This window comes from Eurytemora carolleeae, unplaced genomic scaffold, assembly GCF_000591075.1.
Source record: "Eurytemora carolleeae unplaced genomic scaffold, Eaff_2.0 scaffold1526, whole genome shotgun sequence".
NCBI classification, from domain to species: domain Eukaryota; kingdom Metazoa; phylum Arthropoda; class Copepoda; order Calanoida; family Temoridae; genus Eurytemora; species Eurytemora carolleeae.
Genome location: NW_019397428.1, coordinates 20,969 through 40,459, shown reverse-complemented (window position 1 = coordinate 40,459; position 19,491 = coordinate 20,969). Strand labels below are relative to the sequence as shown.

The following is a 19,491-nucleotide window of genomic DNA, read 5'->3' as shown; positions in this document are numbered from 1 at the left end:
TCTCATACGTTATATTATTCTGTGCTTTATAAGCTCTCCTCAGTTCTATTACTTCTTGGTTTATAAGCTCTCATACGTTATATTATTCTGTGCTTTATAAGCTCTCCTCAGTTCTATTACTTCTTGGTTTATAAGCTCTCATACGTTATATTATTCTGTGCTTTATAAGCTCTCCTCAGTTCTATTACTTCTTGCATTATAAGCTCTCATACGTTATATTATATTGTGCTTTATAGGATCTCCTTAGTTCTATTACTTCTTGGTTTATAAGCTTTCCTAAGTTATATTACTCCTTGCAACATAAGCTCTCCCTTGTTATATTACCCTTGTAGATAAGCTCTCCTTAGTTACATTACTCCATGCTTTATATTATGTAGTTTAATCAGAATATAAAAATATTTGTTTCTTAAACTAATTATTCATCAGATATCAAAATATTTGCTGGAACTATTGTTACACATAATTTGAAAATAACATTTTATATATTTGAGATCTAGATTCATCTTAAACTTTATATAATTAATTATTTCCTTTCTTTTATGTTGAAAAAGGGTGTTAATTAATAAATGAATGATTTGACAGAAAAGACAGAACCTTAAAAACGAATTGATTTTTATAAAGTAAATTCCATTTTCGATATCTTAAACTTCTTATCTTGCTTAATATAAATTTATATTTGACTATTGTGGTTTTTTTAAGTGTTTTGTTTCCAAGTATACCAAAAGGTAAAATTCATTTACAGGCATTGCTTGAACGGCTTTGATGCCTCGTAGATCCCCTAGTTTTGATTTCATACACAAGTAACAGCTGGAAGCAAATTTGTTCGATTACATTTGTCTATGTCGATTACATATTAGAAATTAAAAACAATTTTTCTTCTCAATAGCATTTCAATCAGAGGAGTTATAATTGAGAATTTACAAAATTTTATTCTTATGCTAAATTTACTTTAGTTTGACGTGAAATCTTAATATGTGCACTGCAAACTATTTCGGAGAAATATCAGTGATTCTATGGCTGCAAGTTCTTGCTCTTACACAAAAATCTCTAAGAATTTTACCAATTACTTCCAAAAACTGAAGCTAAACACAGGTTTTCTACTTTCATGATGTAAATGTCTGAGGGCTATAAAAAGTATGAGTGAGTTCTTAATTGCACTGTAGATAAGTGGTTTAACGCCAGGTTTTGTTTGATTTTAATTTTAAAAGCTTCTTTTTGCTTATCAGTGCCTACAGTATTGAAAACATAAGATTACATTTGATAATAATCCCCGCAATCAACTGTTAAACCACTTTAGCCACCAAAGTGAAAATAATCCCCGAACCACCAAAGTGAAAATAATCCCCGTAGTCAACTGTTAAACCACTTTAGCCACCAAAGTGAAAATAATCCCCGCAATCAACTGTTAAACCACTTTAGCCACCAAAGTGAAAATAATCCCCGTAGTCAACTGTTAAACCACTTTAGCCACCAAAGTGAAAATAATCCCCGTAGTCAGCTGTTAAACCACTTTAGCCACCAAAGTGAAAATAATCCCCCCAATCAACTGTTAAACCACTTTAGCCACTAAAGTGAAAACAGCCAGAGTAAAGTGTGTAATAATTTCCCGCAATGGTATTTTATGTTGGTGCTCAATTTCTTTAATCTTTCCAATTTCTACAGATTATACTGATACTGTTCATGTTACTAATATTGATACTGATACTGTTCCGGATACTAATATTGATACTGATACAGATACTGTTCCGGATACTAATATTGATACTGATACTGATACTGATACTGATACTGATATTGTTACTAGTACTATACTATAATACCAAAATTTCTGATACTAATATAGTTACTGATATTAATACTGATACTGTTACCGATACTGATACTAATATTGATGCTGATACTGATACTGACATTGTTACTAGTACTATAACTAATATAGTTACTGATATTAATACTGATACTGTTACCGATACTGATACTAATACTGTTCCGGATACTAATATTGATACTGATACTGATACTGATATTGATACTAATACTAATAGTGTTACTGATACTGATACTGCAGATACTCATAACAATTGTTTATTATTAGAATATTGCTACATATGTTGTTTATTATTAGTATACTGCTGCTTTGTTCATTATAAGCACATTGCTACCTATATTGTTTATTATTAGAGAATTGCTACATACAATTGTGTATTATTAGTATATTGCTAAATATATTATTTATCATTATAATATTACTACCTACATTGTTTATTATTATGATATTGCTACTTATATTGTTTATTGTTAGTATATTGCTACTTTTATTGTGTATTGTTAGAATATTGCTACTTTTATTGTTTATTATTAGAGTATTGCTACAGATAATGTTTATTATTAGTATATTGCTTGCTACATATATTGTTTAATATAAGAATATTGCTACATATATTGTTTAATATTAGTATTTTGCTACATATATTGTTTAATATAAGTATATTGCTACCTGTATTGTTTAATATAAGAATATTGCTACCTATATTGTGTGTATTGAATAGATGGATTAAATTGTTGGAGTTTTATTAGAAATATCCTAAGACATTGATAAAGGACTATTACTTTTTACTTACTTTTTACCGTCTAATAATTTAGAAATTAAAGAACTTAAGGGAGTGTAAACAAAAGTTATTGAAATGCAATTATCTAAATGCAAAAATATTTTTGAAACATAAAATAATCTTCGAAACACTTTAAAGAAATAAATTGGAAAATCTGTTCTATTCCAAACTTTTATCAAAATCTAATTAACAAACAAAAGAGATTTAAAGAAAATCTCTTTTTTAGGGAAAATTTTAACCAAATATTGCGAAATTAAAACTGTAAAGATGTATTCAAAAAGTAAAAAACTTTTGCGGATTCGATTTTTGCATTTGATTAATTTTATTTAAAACTTTATTCGATTTTTTATCTACGTGGCCAGGCTAAAAATATCAAAAATAACAAAGTCCTACCTTGAAAAGCTGGTACAAGCTTGCAGGCAGCCAGGCCGAGAAACCATTTTCCTCCGTACAAACATTGTATCAGGGTCGGAGGAATACAGATTACACACATTGATATGCCAGAGATAGCCAGGTTTACAATATACAGATTCTTAGGGGTTCTATGGATCTTCTTACCTAATTAGATATACACCATGGTATAGTATATAGTTAGTACAATCCTTTGTAATAATTATTCAGTATTAAAATATTTGTCATTTTAATTTCAAGTGATCTTCCATTTAAAGATTCACAACGATACCCTTTAAACCTTTATACGATCAAACATGTGGGTAAAAAGTATTTTATTCTGACAATTTCCTCTACTTTTTCTGATGCAGAAATGCGCAATTCATTCCATAGAGAAACCCCAATAGAAATTTAATTAACCTTAAAGAGAAGATAATTATATATCATGCTGTTTGATCAGACAAAGCTGTTAAAGGTACTGGTGGGAATTGACCATGCTACTCTGTAAATGTAAAGACACTTTGAATTCCTTTAAAGAGCTGTGTTGATTGGGGACCACCTTCCTAAGATACATTCTTTGATTTTCTAATCCTAAATGTTTGCAACCCGATGTTGTAGACTTTTCATATTTTAAACTTTGATTCTGCTAGGCCAATATGTGTAAGTTTGAAATATCAAAGGTTTACTTTATTTGATTACGACAATAGAGAAAATTTTAGTTTGTTTCAAGAACTCAGTATCTTTTCAAACTAAACTGTTGGAAATAAATAAAGTTTTATTTGTGCACTACAGTTTCTCGTTCTTAGTTTTCTTTTCATTTGATGGCTAATGATACGATCGATTGGTTACTGAGTAAGGATCTTAAGCATATTTAATCCTTTAGTCTGTTTTATTCAATATTTACTTTCATAAAACGAATATTTATCTAATGTCTTTGTAATGAAAATCATAACTTTATGAACCAGGAAAACGACTTTGAGATCCTTTTAATATTTAGAAGAGGAAAGCTTAAAGTTTGTCCCTTGAACAATTATTTAAATTACTTTTAGATGCAAACACAGGAATGCACTTTCAGTATTTACTTTCTTTATATTTAGTTATTCTATCCCAGAAGAATTGAAGTTGAATTCGAAAAATCATGATTTAGATTTTTTTCTTAAAAATAATATTATTGCTTCCAAATACTCAGAGGAGGGCGATAACATAAATTGTCTACAAATGTAATAAATAAAAGTTGAAGTAACAAAAAGTGACGTTTTTAGTATTACTATAAACTTCAAATTCAAGGTGTATTTTAGAATGTCTAACAGTTTTTGGATTGATAATTCTTTTGCAGGGGAGGTCTGAGGGAGAACGTAAGAAAATTTATATTTCCAACAGCTGTATACTGTACATATATAGATAACTATATGAAGATTTCAAAGTCTGTTTAATGGCAACTTTATAATTTTTTTGTATGATATCTAGATATTTACCTAACACAACCCAGATAAGAGCTGTATTGCTGAGAATACCCAGACAACAGATAGTAGCATATAGAGATATCAAGATAGTCTCCATAATCGGGCCCATCAACCTCTCCCCAGATAGATCTAGATAAATATACATTAAACATTGCTCTCTAGAAATATACATATATATGTATAAATTTATTCACACACAAAGATATAAATACATATATAAATGGTGTAGTTTAAATTTGTTTAAATAAATTCTTGAAAATAGTTCTAGATGCATAAACCTTATACATTGCTCTCTGCCAGATAGATCTAGATTACTAAACCTGATACATTACTCTCCAGATAAATCTAGATTACTAAACCTTATATATTACTCTCAAGATAGATCTAGATTAATAAACCTTATACATTACTCTCCAGAAAGATCTAGATTAATAAACCTTATAAATTACTCTCCAGATAGATCTAGATTAATAAACCTTTTACAATATTCTCCAGATAGATCTAGATTAATAAACCTTCTACAATACTCTCCAGATAGATCTAGATTATAAACTTTATACATTACTCTCCATATAGATCTAGATTAATACACATTTTACAATACTCTCCAGATAGATCTAGATTATAAACCTTATATAATACTCTTCAGATAGATCAAGATTAATGAGCCTTATACATTACTCTCCAGATAGATCTAGATTAATAAACCTTATACATTACTCTTCAGATAGATCAAGATTAATGAACCTTATACATTACTCTTCAGATAGATTTAGATTAATAAACCTTATACATTACTCTTCAGATAGATCTAGATTAATGAACCTTATATATTACTCTTCAGATAGATCTAGATTAATGAACCTTATACATTACTCTCCAGATATATCTAGATTACCAAACCTTATATATTACTCTCTAGATAGATCTAGATAAATAAACCTTATACATTACTCATTAGATAGATCTAGATTAATAAACCTTTTACATTACTCTCCAGATAGATCTAGATTAATAAACCTTATACATTACTCTCCAGATATATCTAGATTACTAAACCTTATATATTACTCTCTAGATAGATCTAGATTAATAAACCTTATATATCACTCTCCAGATAGATCTAGATTAATAAACCTTATATATTACTCTCCAAATAGATCTAGATTATTAAACCTTATATATATTACTCTCCAGATAGATCTAGATTAATAAACCTTACATATTACTCTCCAGGTAGATCAAGATTAATAAACCTTATATATATATTACTCTCCAGATAGATCTATATCAATAAACCTTATATATTACTCTCCAGATAGATTTAGATTAATACACCTTATATATTACTCTCCATATAGATCTAGATAAATATACCTTATACATAGCTCTCTAGATAGATCTAGATTACAAAAATAGATCTAAAATAGATGTAAATATAGATACAATAGAAAACAATAACAAACATTTTTTTGGTGGATTTTAAGGACAAATTTTTGAAATTCTGAGCATCCATAAACCTTCCCTTGGGTCATGTGAGGTCCACAAAAAATCTGGGCTCGATCGGTTTAGTCGTATAAATGTTTATTTGAAACAAACAAACAGACAAGCAAAGTATATACATATAGATGGTGTTTGAAGGTTTATTATATTAAATCCATCTCTGACCAATAAAGGATTGTATCAGCTAGTGTAACACTGGTTGTTCGGAACTGTTAAGATGGATGAAGATAAAAGATAGAAAAGCTGCTCATTTTACGGTTTACATACAAATATAGAAAATAAGATTGATTATTAACAGCTAGAGGTCGAAACATTTGAGTGAAATACACGAACAGTTTATCTGAATATTTAGTGTCACAACTTTTAAATGATTTGAGTAACTTGCCACAAACTCAAATCTTCTAATCTCTATATCTTTGCAACCTAGAAACATTGTGATACTAATTTCATAATGATGAAATTAAGCCTCTGAGAGAAAAAGTGTGAAGTTGTTTTTTAACACCCTTCATTTTAAACTATGAATTCTGTTAGATCAAATAAGTCTAAAATATCAAAGAAAATTCGAGTTTGTGGCATTGACTTCATTTCTTTGGTAGATTTGAGATTTTTATTAGATTTGATTCGTTCAGGAGATTTGATATATTTTATACATTTGATAGATTTGGTAGTTTTAATTTTCTAGATAGATTTTATACAGTAATAACTAGAAAACTCTGAAATAGAAAGACGACTTATAACTTTAAAAAGTCTAATGAGCATGTGGAGTGTAAACAGACCCATTTCTCGAAATTGGTGGTTTAATGAGTGTGTAATAAAACTATTTGGTTTGTAACTAGGGTTGGTAATCGTTTTTGAAAACGATCGTTTAACGATCGTTTTTTGCTTCGTTAAACGATCATTTTTAAAAACGATCGTTTCGTTTTCTCAAAAAAACGATCGTTTTTAAAACAACCCACTCGTTTTGAACTGTTAGAAAACGAAGAACATTCGTTTTTGAAAACGATCATTTTCAGAAAAACGATAAGCGACCGTTTTTTATACGATTGTTTTTAAATAAACGATCGTTAAAAAATAACGATCGTTTTTGAAAAAAAAATTATCATTTATACGACGTCCTGAAGATAGTCATAAATGTCGTCTTTAATTAGATTTATCAAATGTCGTCTTACATGCCGTAGCAGTTTTAAAATGATCAGCGGAATTGAATTGAATTGAAGAAATTTGTTCTACTTTTGAGAGTGCAGAGCCGCCATGAGCCCCGCAAAATGGTCAATATGAACTTTAAAACCTAATTCTTTATTTGTTTTATATATGCTTGAAATTAGGCACCCAAGAAATTAAAGTACAAGATATTAAAAATATTAAGTTTTGATCATAATTGTTTAGTTAATGAAAGGTCATCCCTAGACTGATTTGATTAGTGATTGGATAAGGTAATGATTGATAATTACGTCACATAAAGATAATTAATTCTACAGATCGAAAGAAGGACTGTAGTCTCCAAATTTACGGTTATTATCAAGGATCGAAGGGTAGTCGTTAACGAAGGGTAGTCGTTAACGATCGTTAACAAAGGGTAGTCGTTAACGAAGGGTAGTCGTTAACGATCGTTAACAAAGGGTAGTCGTTAACGAAGGGTAGTCGTTAACGATCGTTAACGAAGGGTAGTCGTTAACGATCGTTAACAAAACGACGAACTTTATAAAAACGATCGTTTTGAAAAACGATCGTTTTTTTAAACGATCGTTTTTTATAACGATCGTTTAAAAAACGACAGTTTTTAAAAAACGAACTTTATAAAAAAACGATCGTTTTTAAAAACGATCGTTTCGTTTTTCGATTTTCCTCGACGTTTTCTTAACGAAACGATCGTTTTTTTCAAAAATCAAAACGTTACCAACCCTATTTGTAACACCATCCAATACACTTAAATATTGCTATAAGGTCTTATTTCTATTCCATCGTTTTCTGGTTATCACTGTACATTTGATAATTTACTAATTTTAGTTTTCTTGGTAGATCTGGTATATAAAACAAAAGATAAAACAATGTATTTTATTAGAATTATATATAAAAGCTAGAACAATGCTTGTCAAAGGAACAACAACCCTCATGTACTCGACCATATTATTTTCTTAATAAACATATGATAAGAAATAAATGATTTTTTGTAAAACGGCGTGACAAAATTGGCTGACCTTTTTTTAGGCAACCTATAGGTACCCCAATAGGTGACATAGGCTATTTTTTGTTGTTGAAAATTTTCGATATTCCATGGGCACTTTAAATCATAATTTATTACCGCGGGTAAGCGGTGTGAGTAACTATGATTAAACATGAACAACTTCGGTTATACTCCAGCTAGTATAACAATAAAATAGAACCAAACCTTTATAACATGGTTTTATTTGTATAATTTATATGATTGAATGTCTATGTAAAATTTCAATGTTTCGTAGCGATTTTTTTTCACATGAGATCGGCAAAGTATCCAAGAGTTATATTTGCAAAATAATCCGAATGTTTAGTGTCCAATGTCCATGTAAAAGAATCGAGCTCAGGTCACAAACTAATCTTTGCAACCAAATGATGTATACCTTATGATATTTCTAAATGTTAATTCTGTTAGAGAAACAGTTTAAGTTTGAAATATCAACGATTTACACCATTAGATTGCAAAGATAAAGGGATTAGAAAATTTGAGTTTCCTTTCTAGTTATTTAGATTGCGATAAAAACAAAACTCCGTCTGGAAGGTGAAAGATGTAAAATCATCAACTCTGAGATTTATCCAGATCAACATCAAGTTTTATCCTTTATCAATGACTTGCTATCTTTGCTCAAATCCTCCCTCTAAAGGGACTTTCGGCGTAATTTCAAATGATCATTCATTTAAAGACTTAGATTTCTGATTTCCAGCTTTATATACCCTTTAAACCTTTATCTGACTTACAAGGAGGAGAATATCGTTTGCAGCTATATAACCCACAATGGAAAATTATCAATGTTGAGATGGAAAAAACAATGTATATCTACGATTTTTACTCAGACAAAGGTTTCAACATTTCTGTTGTGAATCGTTAATGTAACTCTTTATATTTGAGCATTTTAAGTAGACTTTCTCTTTAAAATAATGAGCAAAGTTGATTAATATATATAAGTTTAATAGTGAATAAACAAACAAATGAGATTTTCAAAGGATAATTGGAACAACTGTAATTATACAAGTTTGTACATAACATCAAATCTAAGGGAAGAACTCAGCTGCAAATGAATAAACATAGATATTTAGATAATTAGATAGTTATCAATGAATAGATTGATTTTTAAAAGATTCATAAACTAGCATAATAATGACGTATAATCATAAAATTTAAACTATTAAGGATTAAATAATACTGATGAAAATGCTGAAGAAAATTAATGAACTTTTGCTGAATAAAAATTAAGGCAAAATTATAAATAAAAAATAAAAATAAAAAATTGTAAAAATAAAAAATGTAAAATATTCCAGCTAGACAACTAAAAATACTCCCGTCCGTGCTTGGATTATAACATCAATAAAAAGAAAAAAAAACGTTATTTTTGATACTTTTTTAAAGCAAGGGGTAAATAATATTCTTGAAATTTGATATCTAAAATATTTTTATTTACCTTATGTAAATACTTTTAGTTTTTAACATTCAAAACAAAATATGTTTAATTAACCCTTGAAAAAAAGTATCTTCATTTTTTAAAGGGAGTTAGTTAATATTTCATAATATTTTTGATTTTGTTTTTTTTAAATAATTTTCGCTGGCGCTGGATTGTCGAACATTCCTGGAAAATATGAAAATGTCGTCTTCATTATCAAAAATCCTCGAAACAGGAATAAATGTTTTCAAAAGTAATTCTCAGATCATGAAAAATACAAAATATCATGAAATATCAACTATTTACGAATGCGTCGAAAAATAATCGATGACTATTGTTTGTAATATTTGAATGATTTTTTGGAATTATATTGATTTGTTTACGATCCGAGTTGAATGTTAGATTTTTCTGAATTTGTATGGACACTACGTTATTCGGTATTAGTCGTTCTTAACAATTTTCTCCTTATAGACGCAACAGATAGAAGTAATATTAGTAGCAATCAAAAGCGCTTATTTTTCGCCGCAAGCCTATACCCCCTTTCATTTTTCGCGAACTCTACCTTTAAATTGTCTTTTTTTTTTCTAGATTTAAACTTATATCTCCAAGGTTCAAGCTCTTTTCTTATGACCCTTTATTATCTCAAAATAAGATAAAAAATTGGGGTTCAGTAAAAAAACGGAGTTGTAGGCTAAATCTTAAAAAAAGATAAATAAGAGTATAAGTTAAACTATACCATAGTTATCTGGTATAGGTAGAGACATGTTTAAACTCCAGTTGAACTTCTCCTCCATTGTGCTCGGTATAGAACTCATAGAACTAGAGTTCTCCATCTATAATAAGATCAGTAAACCACAGAAGGCACTTTTCAAACTAAAGTTTTTAAGGGATTTGAGAGGGTTTAAAACTAGAACAGAGAGGTTAGATAAATCCAAGCTAAAAGGCTCTGTTCATTAATAATAATTTAATTGGTGTTCCGTGATTTGAGACAGTGCGCATTTTGAACCGGTGATTGACGGTTCAGCAACGCGGTTCAAATTCATTAAATTCGGCCTCTGTAAGATCAAGCAAGTTTGGGGGGGGGTGCAATGGGGACTAAACCCCTAGATATGTAAAAACACGGATTCTTGGGGGGTTGTGGGGGGGGGGGGTATTGAGCCCGGTCAAATTCCCGTATACGCTTCTGAGACAATTTTATTCAATTTAAAATAAAATAAGAAATTAAAAATTTATAGTTCTTAACGTTTCGTATTTGAATACGAAAAAGTTTCCCGAATAAAATGATTAGAATTGAAGTGATCTACAGACAGAACTGAAAGTTCAAAATGAAATGTTCAGTTTGACATCTCAAATTTCACAATTATTCTTCAGCCGCCCCGTAAAGAAAAAATATATATTTACAATTACATGGTTTATTTTTTATCTTATAGGTGAAAATTTAACCCTTTACAGTGGTGAATAAAAACAGTGTAATTTTAGTCGTCGTTGTTCTTATTCTTTTAAAGAAATGTTGATAAGGAAGAACAGCCTATATTTGTAACTTTTTAAATATGTTCGGGCACATTCAAGACTTTACGTTAGCACATTTTTATGATGAAAAAATTCCACTGTTTTCCGATTATTACTGTAGTGCCTGAGCGAAAACAATTGCCTATGCAAAGAAAGTGGAAGGTTTTGACTTTTTAACTCAACGTTGATTATGACGAAAACAATAGTTCAGGAAAAATTATGTAATTTAATTGTTATTACAAAATGTAACATTTTAAAGACAAAAAATCTTTAAAACGTCATTTATGCAATACAATTTTAATATAATAAGAGACTTTGATCTACAAGACAGAAAACTTTTAACTGTATTTCATCTTAAATTTAACTTTTATATTGGATTTCAAACTATCTATGCCTTTTCCATCAAAAATAAAAATTGATTTGAAAGAAATTAAGTCTTTGCTCAAATTTTCTAGTCCGCATATCTTTGCAACCTGATGGTGTAAACCTGAAACACTTTAAACTTAGATTTTTTTATCAACAGAATTCATAGTTCGAATTATTCCAGGTATGCGACATTGGGTTGCAAAGATATATGAATTATATAATTAAAGTTTGTGGCAATGACTAAATTCCTTTGAAATTTAAACATTAAACAAAATATACTGCATCACGTTGATTGTCCTTATGTTAAAGAAAAAAGAAAATGAATTTAATCTGAAACCTGAAAACTTTCAGTATCATAATTCTCAGGTAAAAGGGGACTGTAAAGGAGAGAAGAACTACCTCCGTGTTTCGTCCCGGAGGGTTGGGTGGAGAATGAAACCTCATCAGTAAAAGGAGACCAGAGAAATAGTTCTCTCAAGAGACGAAACCACGGGCTCAGAGATCTGATATATCCGGAGAAACAGGAGAAGAAAACCGGGTTTAGAATTTCCTCTGATCCTGATTATTAACGATGCTAAACTCTAAACGCTAAATCTATAAACAAGCTTATGGGTTCAAATATTTCAAATGAATTGGATATTTTAAGCCAAGTTCTTTGGAAGCATAATATTCAAATTAAAGTTTTAAACATATAATATCGATTATCTAAGGGTGAAGGGGGGGAGGGCAAAACTTTCTGGTTTTCCATTTCGTGAACTTTTTTTCCAGATTTTCGTTATTGCTGCAAAATGGTGGTAAAGGAATAAACTAGGAAATTTCTTCTTGCATTAGTTCTAATGTATGTGTACAATGAATATGTCTAATATGTATATGATATTTCTCAACCTAAAAGGAACATTATGAGTCGGGATATATCTAAGTGTCTAATCAAGTACGAGCTGAGAGCCAATCCTGATGAATCCTATAGTATAATTCTTTAGTCTTTGTTGCCAACAAACATCCCATAGAATACATTTATTCATTGCAACTTACAGAATCATTCAGATTTCTTCGTTGTTTCTAGCTGCATCCCAACTTTACATAACAACAGATGTTTACTCACGTGGATTTAACGGTTCTGTCAATATTTCAGAAAACTGTGACTTTCGATCACAATATGACCCCTTTTAAATAATTTTATAGCCTTTTATCTTAAATATTTTTTTGTTGGCATATACATTTTGAATGAAAAGTATAAAATAAACAAATCTGTAAGTCTAAAGACTGAGATTGATTTCAAATTAAAGAAACCGAATGCTTCTCTCTCTCGTTAGTTCAGGGTGTACTTGTATACTGGATTACTGATTTTCATCTTGAATCTAGAAGCTTACGTTGATATGTTTGCATCCAAACTTGGTTTTTCAAAATTCTCATTCCAAAAACATATTTTATTATCATGACGATTTGAATGTATCTTAGATATTCGAGCACTTTTAATTAGACCGAATTATTGAATTCCATACATCGATTGATGATGCTTGTCAGTGATCTTATTACCTATTAACAGTTATCATTATCATTATAAAAATTATTAAGTGTATATAAAAAGAAGAGAACAATTTCAAAAATAAACCCAAACAAAGGCGCAATTACATAATTTTGATTATTTTTACCGATACTTCAAATTAATATTTATTTCAAACAAAATTTATGTAAAATTCACACAATTGCATTCCTGTCCATAATCAAATATCTCGTTTAGGTTTTAATTGGCAAAATACATTTTAAACTTTGAATTCAGCTTTATTCATTTAAAACAAATATTTAAATTTAGGGCTGAATCTTCCATTGATTAACCAATAAATAATTATTTTATCAATACAGAAAATGAGGGAACAGCAATTCAGTTATCCGGGAAACATCTTCGAAATATGGCGGATCCAGAGGGTTCAGAGGCAAGCAAGTTTACTTTTGCAGCTAGCAACGACAAAGACAGCAAAGCACTTGGTTTTGTTTTGGAAGATCCCAATACAATAAAACACGAGAATGATGGTGGCCCAAAATCATACTGGATGGCGTTATTTTTGTCGATTTGTCTTGGAGTATTCGGCTTTGATTGGGTGTATTTGAGTTGTGGAAATACGAGGTATGTTTAAAGACCTAAAATTAATCATTAAATTCATCATTAAATTTTTTCTTTATTTCAAGACGATATCTATGAAATTTCCTAACATTTAGGTCTTAAATTAACCTTTTCCAAAATGGGTTTGTATATATCTAAGTGTTGTACTTTATTGTTTATTGCATACGAGTATACTATATGATAAAGCTTCATTTAATGTGTATATTAAAGGAAACAAAAATAAGCATTTAATATCTGTTAACATTGTCTCATACCTAAGTTTGTGTTAAATTCGAGTTGAACAAAGCTTGACTGTTAAGTTTTAAAATATAGAAAAGTAAAGTAAATTGAAAAGTTAGCCGAAAGTTTACTAAACAGTAAAAATTATGTCTCATATGTCTCCTGTTTGAAAAACAAATTGAAGTTTGTAGCTTTATTTAAATAAGACGCTTACCACTGACTGATTCCAATTGCAAAGGAATACGAAAAAACACTATATTAGGTAGGGACAAAAGTAATTTAGTTTTTTTGCCACAGAAGCTAATTTTCAAATTCCAATATCTTTGCAACCCAATGTCTTGGACATTAGAAATTCAAACTATGAATTGTCAAATAACCTATGTTTGAAATATTTACGGATTACACAATCAGTTTGCAAAGATATAAGGTTAGAGTTAGTTACAAGAACTCAATTCCTTTCTTTAGTTATTAATAAGGTGCACAATCTTTTTGTAAGAATCTGTGAAATTTTTATTAACAAGATAAAAAATAGATTTAAATTTTGCAATCTGTAATTTTTGAAATTTGGGAATTTGGAAAACTGTAAAAAAAGTCTGTTATTTTTGCATGATTCGTAAAAAGTAAAAAGGACCGGAAAAAGTATATAGGACTGGAAAAAAACTCCAAAGTATTGAGTCTTTGCCACAAACTCTGATTTTCTAATCACTATATCTTTGGAAATTTTGCAGACCTTAGATATTTCAAACTGTGAATTCTTAATTTTAGATGAAATAATTTGATTTTGAAATATTAAAGGATTACAACATCGGGTTCTAAAGGTATTGAGGTTTAAATATTTGATTTTGTTCCAAAGACTCAATTCCTTTGTAAGAACATTTTTTAACAAAAAAATTAGAAGTCTGTAAAGTGTTGCAATTAAAGGGACTGTCGACCTAATTTCAATTAAACCCCAACTTGAACAATTCACAAAAGTACCCTTATTCCGTTTTAGCATGAACATTGAGGAACATTTTGTTGTTTTTAGTATTTAAAATTCTCTTGATATCTTTCATTTTCATATTTTTTAAACATAAATGCGTTTGAATTAAATTTCTTAAAAACAAAAGAATACCTCCATAATATTTCCCAGTTAATGGATACCATTGTAAATCAAACAATGTATAGTTCTTCAAATAAAGGTTTACTTAAAGTAAGGTCAACAGTTTCTTTATGATGAATTGTTCACGATTATTTTCTTTATTTTGTATTCTAAAAATTAGAACAAATATAATTTTTAAATCTCTGATTAGGTATTTTATGTTTGGATTGATGAAGTTCTTGACTGCTGGTGGAGCTGGAATATGGTGGATAGTTGATATTGTCAGGTAAACATGATAATGTTTATGTTTTCAACTCACACTCGAGAATAATTTTTGTAAAAAAATTAGATTTGATTAAATGAACCAATCAACCGACATTCTTTCTCTTTCCCTTTTTTCAAGGCAATATGAATTATATACAGAACTAAGATTAAGGGGTTATATTGTATTGTGACGTATTTGGACTTTTTTATAGTTTTATTAAAACAATTAATATAATTTGTAAACAAAGAGTTTTCTTAGTTTTAATGAGAAGTAAAGGAAGACTTCGTGGAGGTTTATTAATTGCTGTTATTTACAACAAAAAAAAATAGTTTCTTAGCAGTTAAAAGTCCCAACACGCCACAGTTAATTGTAAACAAACCTATTCCATACTTTGAAATAAAGGATACTCGATATTTCTTTTATATAGTATCCATTCCATATTTTTACCATATTCCTTATTCTCAAATATTCTAAAGATCTGAAATGTTTTCGCGAAATTCCAAAGTATTTGTGAAACCCTTATTAGATATGTAACTAGAATTCTTTACAAGTGTGTGGTGTATTCTCTAGTTTAATAAAGTGCAGAGCACTGACTATAATATTTTTATCACCTTGATTGTGTATTGTGACGTGAAAGGATGCAAAAATAAATGTATGGAGGGGGTATACAGTCTAAATATACTCAATATCCGCTTATCCTTTGTAAATACATTATTGCACCAAACACTTTTTAATACTTCTGAATTTTTGTAAATAACAATATCAAAGAATTTAGCAAAGAGGCCTGGAAGGTACACTGGAAACCCTCATAACTTATACATATTTGCTGTATTTTATTAGATAAGCTCAGCTAAGGGCGAAAAGTCAACTAGCCAAATTTCTATACTTATGCTATTTTTTTACATGAAATGTAAAAAAAGAAGGAAAACCTTTTCAACTGTCTTCCGTACTTTAAGAACTGCCTAAAAGGACTGTCATTGTAATTTTAACTGAACCTAGGCGTGGGGGGGGGGGGCATGCCAGATTCACAATGTTACCTCTAAAACCTCATCTGATCAATAATATGATAGTTAACGTCGTTGTTCTTGTTATAAACGTGTGTAATTCTATATAGGAATTGAGTCTTTGCCAAAACTTATATTTTGTAATCCTTATATCTTTTCAACCTGATTGTGTAAACCTTTGATATCTTAAACTCAGATTATTTGATCTAACAGTGGCCGAATTTAAAGAATTTGAGCGGCGGTTTAAATTTAAGCCGCGGCTTCAATATTGTTGGTTCCACTTAAAATTGTATCAAATGTTTCAAGATTTAAGCCGGCGCTAAATTTAACCCGGGTTTTGGCGGATTTAAACCGCGGTTCAAATTCTTTAAATTCCATCTCAGATCTATTCCTTTCTCTATTGAAGCAAGAAATGTGCAAGTTACTTTTGAGAAACCACAAATGAAAATTCATACTTTTATCAGACAAAGTTTTTAAGGAACAATTGTGAATCCGACAAACCACTCAATCCTTAGGGAGTCAGTTGAAATTACGTTTACATTCTCTTTATCCCCTCTTATTAGCAATACACTTTATATTATATAAGTAAAGCAAGATATGAAGGTTTGTGGTGTATTTTTCCCTTACACAACATCTCTATTCGACTAGTTCATTGCAAGGGAGAGACGCTTTCTAGTTTTTTTTAAGTATGCGAGAAAAAATCATAAACTGCTTAAATCATATGTTTGTACCCCCACCTCCCTATCTACTAAAATGTTGAACTGTGTGATAGTCTTGGTTTAATTATCATATATATTGTCTTGTTGTATATGAATGTATTATGTACATATGGTATTAATATACAATATACATATATGATTAATTAGGATTGCTACGAGAAAGTTCAAGGATGGACGTGGAAGAGAACTTGTATAGAATCCTTCAATCAGAACTTAAATCAATGTATGGATTAATATTAAGATTGAGTTAACCTAGTTAGTATCTGTAGGAATTATATTTTGTCCAATTTTCTATCAATAAACTGTCTCATAAAAGCTTTCTATTGCATCTATTCATGGTATCACGTGACCGGAAAAGAAACAATCCTGCATATGTATTACATCTGTTGGATCCGTTTTATCCTTGCCAAACTTCCTGTGACACGCGATACATTTCAGGCAATCTCAGCAGTTAAATTCAGAAATATCATCTATTAAAAAAATTCTTATGAAATCTAAAAAATTTTGATTTGAAAAATTGTTTTGGAGAATGCCAACTATTGAGTATGTATCCAATCCATGAATGTTTTTGAATTTTCAATTTATTAATTCTCTTTGATAGTTATTAATTTATTTAAATCTGTTTACATATTTCTGAAACAGGAAGGTATCCACCTCATTCAATCACTGTAAAATATATTTTTCTCTTATTCTACCTTTGGACTTCATAGAGATCAGAGCAAAACTGCCAATACAACACACACGTACACTGTACAATTTATACATTGTACATAGAATACAACTACAAGAAGATGATGCCACCAGAACTTCATTCTTGCAAATTTATAAATTTTTATTAACATAAGTATTGTATACTGTGTAAATATCTCCGAATCCTACAACAATATTGTGACAAGTTCAAAATTGGATTTTGGTCCCGAGTATTATGAAAAGCACTGCAGAAATGAACCCTCAGTACTTTCCTAATACTCTAGATCCGGATCTAAACCTTCAGACAAAACAAATATCTAATTGACAAATATGAAAAATTGAAAAATATTCATAAGATAAGATAAGATAAGATAAAGTTTATTGCTAAAATAAATGTATCTGTATACAGATAGAGTTTACAATTACAAATTGATGATTATATTAACAGTACAAGTATAAAGCAATTAGGTGGAAAATAGCTCTTGGCTGTTTTGATTATTTTTTCCACCTAATTTTAGTAATAATAACAAAACATTTCAATTAAATAGATTTAAGAAGAACGATTAGAGATCAGGGTGCGAATTTATCTTATACAAAATAGTTTAGACATTAATTCGAATAACTAGAGTTTAAAGTAATTTTCTGACATGTACACAACAAATATCAAAGCATATTAAAACATATCTAATTAGTTTTACATGAAAAGCAATTCGGTTTATAACACATTGTCCTATAATTTTCAAAAAGAGAATTTAGTAGTCTATTTTTAAATATACTTAGAGAGTTGCTTCTTTTTAAGTCAAAAGGCAGGTTATTCCACATCTTAAGAAGAGAACTTGATGGTAAATACTGTAATGAGCATATTTTGAGTATGTCAAGTTGATAGTTAAGAGATCTTTCAAAGTTTCCAAGCTTTTAAAAAATATTTTCAAAAGATGCAGGAAGAAGTTTATGTGTATATTTATACATAAATATAGCTTGGTTAAAGTCTACCAGCTCATTAATCTTTAGAATCTTATACTTAAGGAAAAGAGGATCACTATGAGACGTGGCTTTTGAGTTATCAATTAATCGTATTGCTCGTTTCTGTAAAATGTGAATTTGTTTCATTTCTGAACATTTGTTTCTTCCCCAGGCTGAAATTCCATATTCTATAAATGATCGAAATAAAGAGTTGTAAATGGTTAGTTTGATATTATTAGGAAGAATATTTTTTACACTTGACAAAGCAAAAACTGCACTGGATGCTTTCTGGTTCCATTTAATTTTTTACCTTTTCCTCGGTCGGAACTATCTAAAAGTTAAATTTTAGATTAGTAAGATTCTTTATTTGCTTTATTAATTCCGCATTCTCCTATTCTCTACATCCTTCTATTCTCCTATTATCTACATCCTTCTATTCTCCTATTCTTTACATCCTTCTATTCTCCTATTATCTACATCCTTCTATTCACCTATTCTTTACATCCTACTATTCTCCAATTATCTGCATCCTTCTATTCTCCTATTCTTTACATCTTTCTATTCTCCTATTATCTACATCCTTCTATTCTCCTATTCTCTACATCCTTCTATTCTCCTATTCTCTACATCCTTCTATTCTCCTATTATCTACATCCTTCTCCTGTTCTCTACATTCTTCTATTTTCCTATTCTCTACATCCTTCTCCTGTTCTCTACATCCTTCTGCTACTCTCTATATCCTTCTCCTATTCTCTACATCCTTCTGCTATTCTCTACATCCTTCTATTCTCCTATTCTCTACATCATTCTTCTATTCTCTACACTCTTCTCATATTCTCTACATCCTTCTCCTAGTCTCTACATCATTCTTCTATTCTCTACATCCTTCTCCTGTTCTCTACATCCTTCTCCTAGTCTCTACATCATTCTTTTATTCTCTACATCCTTCTCCTATTCTC

General features: G+C 29.6%; 2 protein-coding genes across 2 annotated transcripts in view; one reads left to right on the top strand and one right to left on the bottom strand.

Annotated features, from left to right (window-relative positions):
- The window catches only part of LOC111714238 (neuropeptide F receptor), a gene marked incomplete in the record, with an annotated part of 30,257 nt that extends 18,195 nt beyond the window's left edge, over nucleotides 1-12,062 (bottom strand). Inside the window, 4 exon segments of the mRNA XM_023489300.1 lie at nucleotides 3,003-3,167; nucleotides 4,475-4,591; nucleotides 10,334-10,430; nucleotides 11,872-12,062. Coding sequence (XP_023345068.1) covers nucleotides 3,003-3,167; nucleotides 4,475-4,591; nucleotides 10,334-10,430; nucleotides 11,872-11,916 — 424 coding nt within the window.
- Nucleotides 12,063-13,354: 1,292 nt separating this feature from the next.
- LOC111714236 (uncharacterized) lies at nucleotides 13,355-17,199 on the top strand. The gene is made up of 3 exons (XM_023489299.1): nucleotides 13,355-13,597; nucleotides 15,103-15,177; nucleotides 17,027-17,199. Exons 1-3 carry the CDS (start codon nucleotides 13,383-13,385, stop codon nucleotides 17,073-17,075), a joined length of 339 nt encoding a protein of 112 aa, XP_023345067.1. The 5' UTR covers nucleotides 13,355-13,382; the 3' UTR covers nucleotides 17,076-17,199.
- The last annotated feature ends 2,292 nt before the right edge of the window (nucleotides 17,200-19,491 follow it).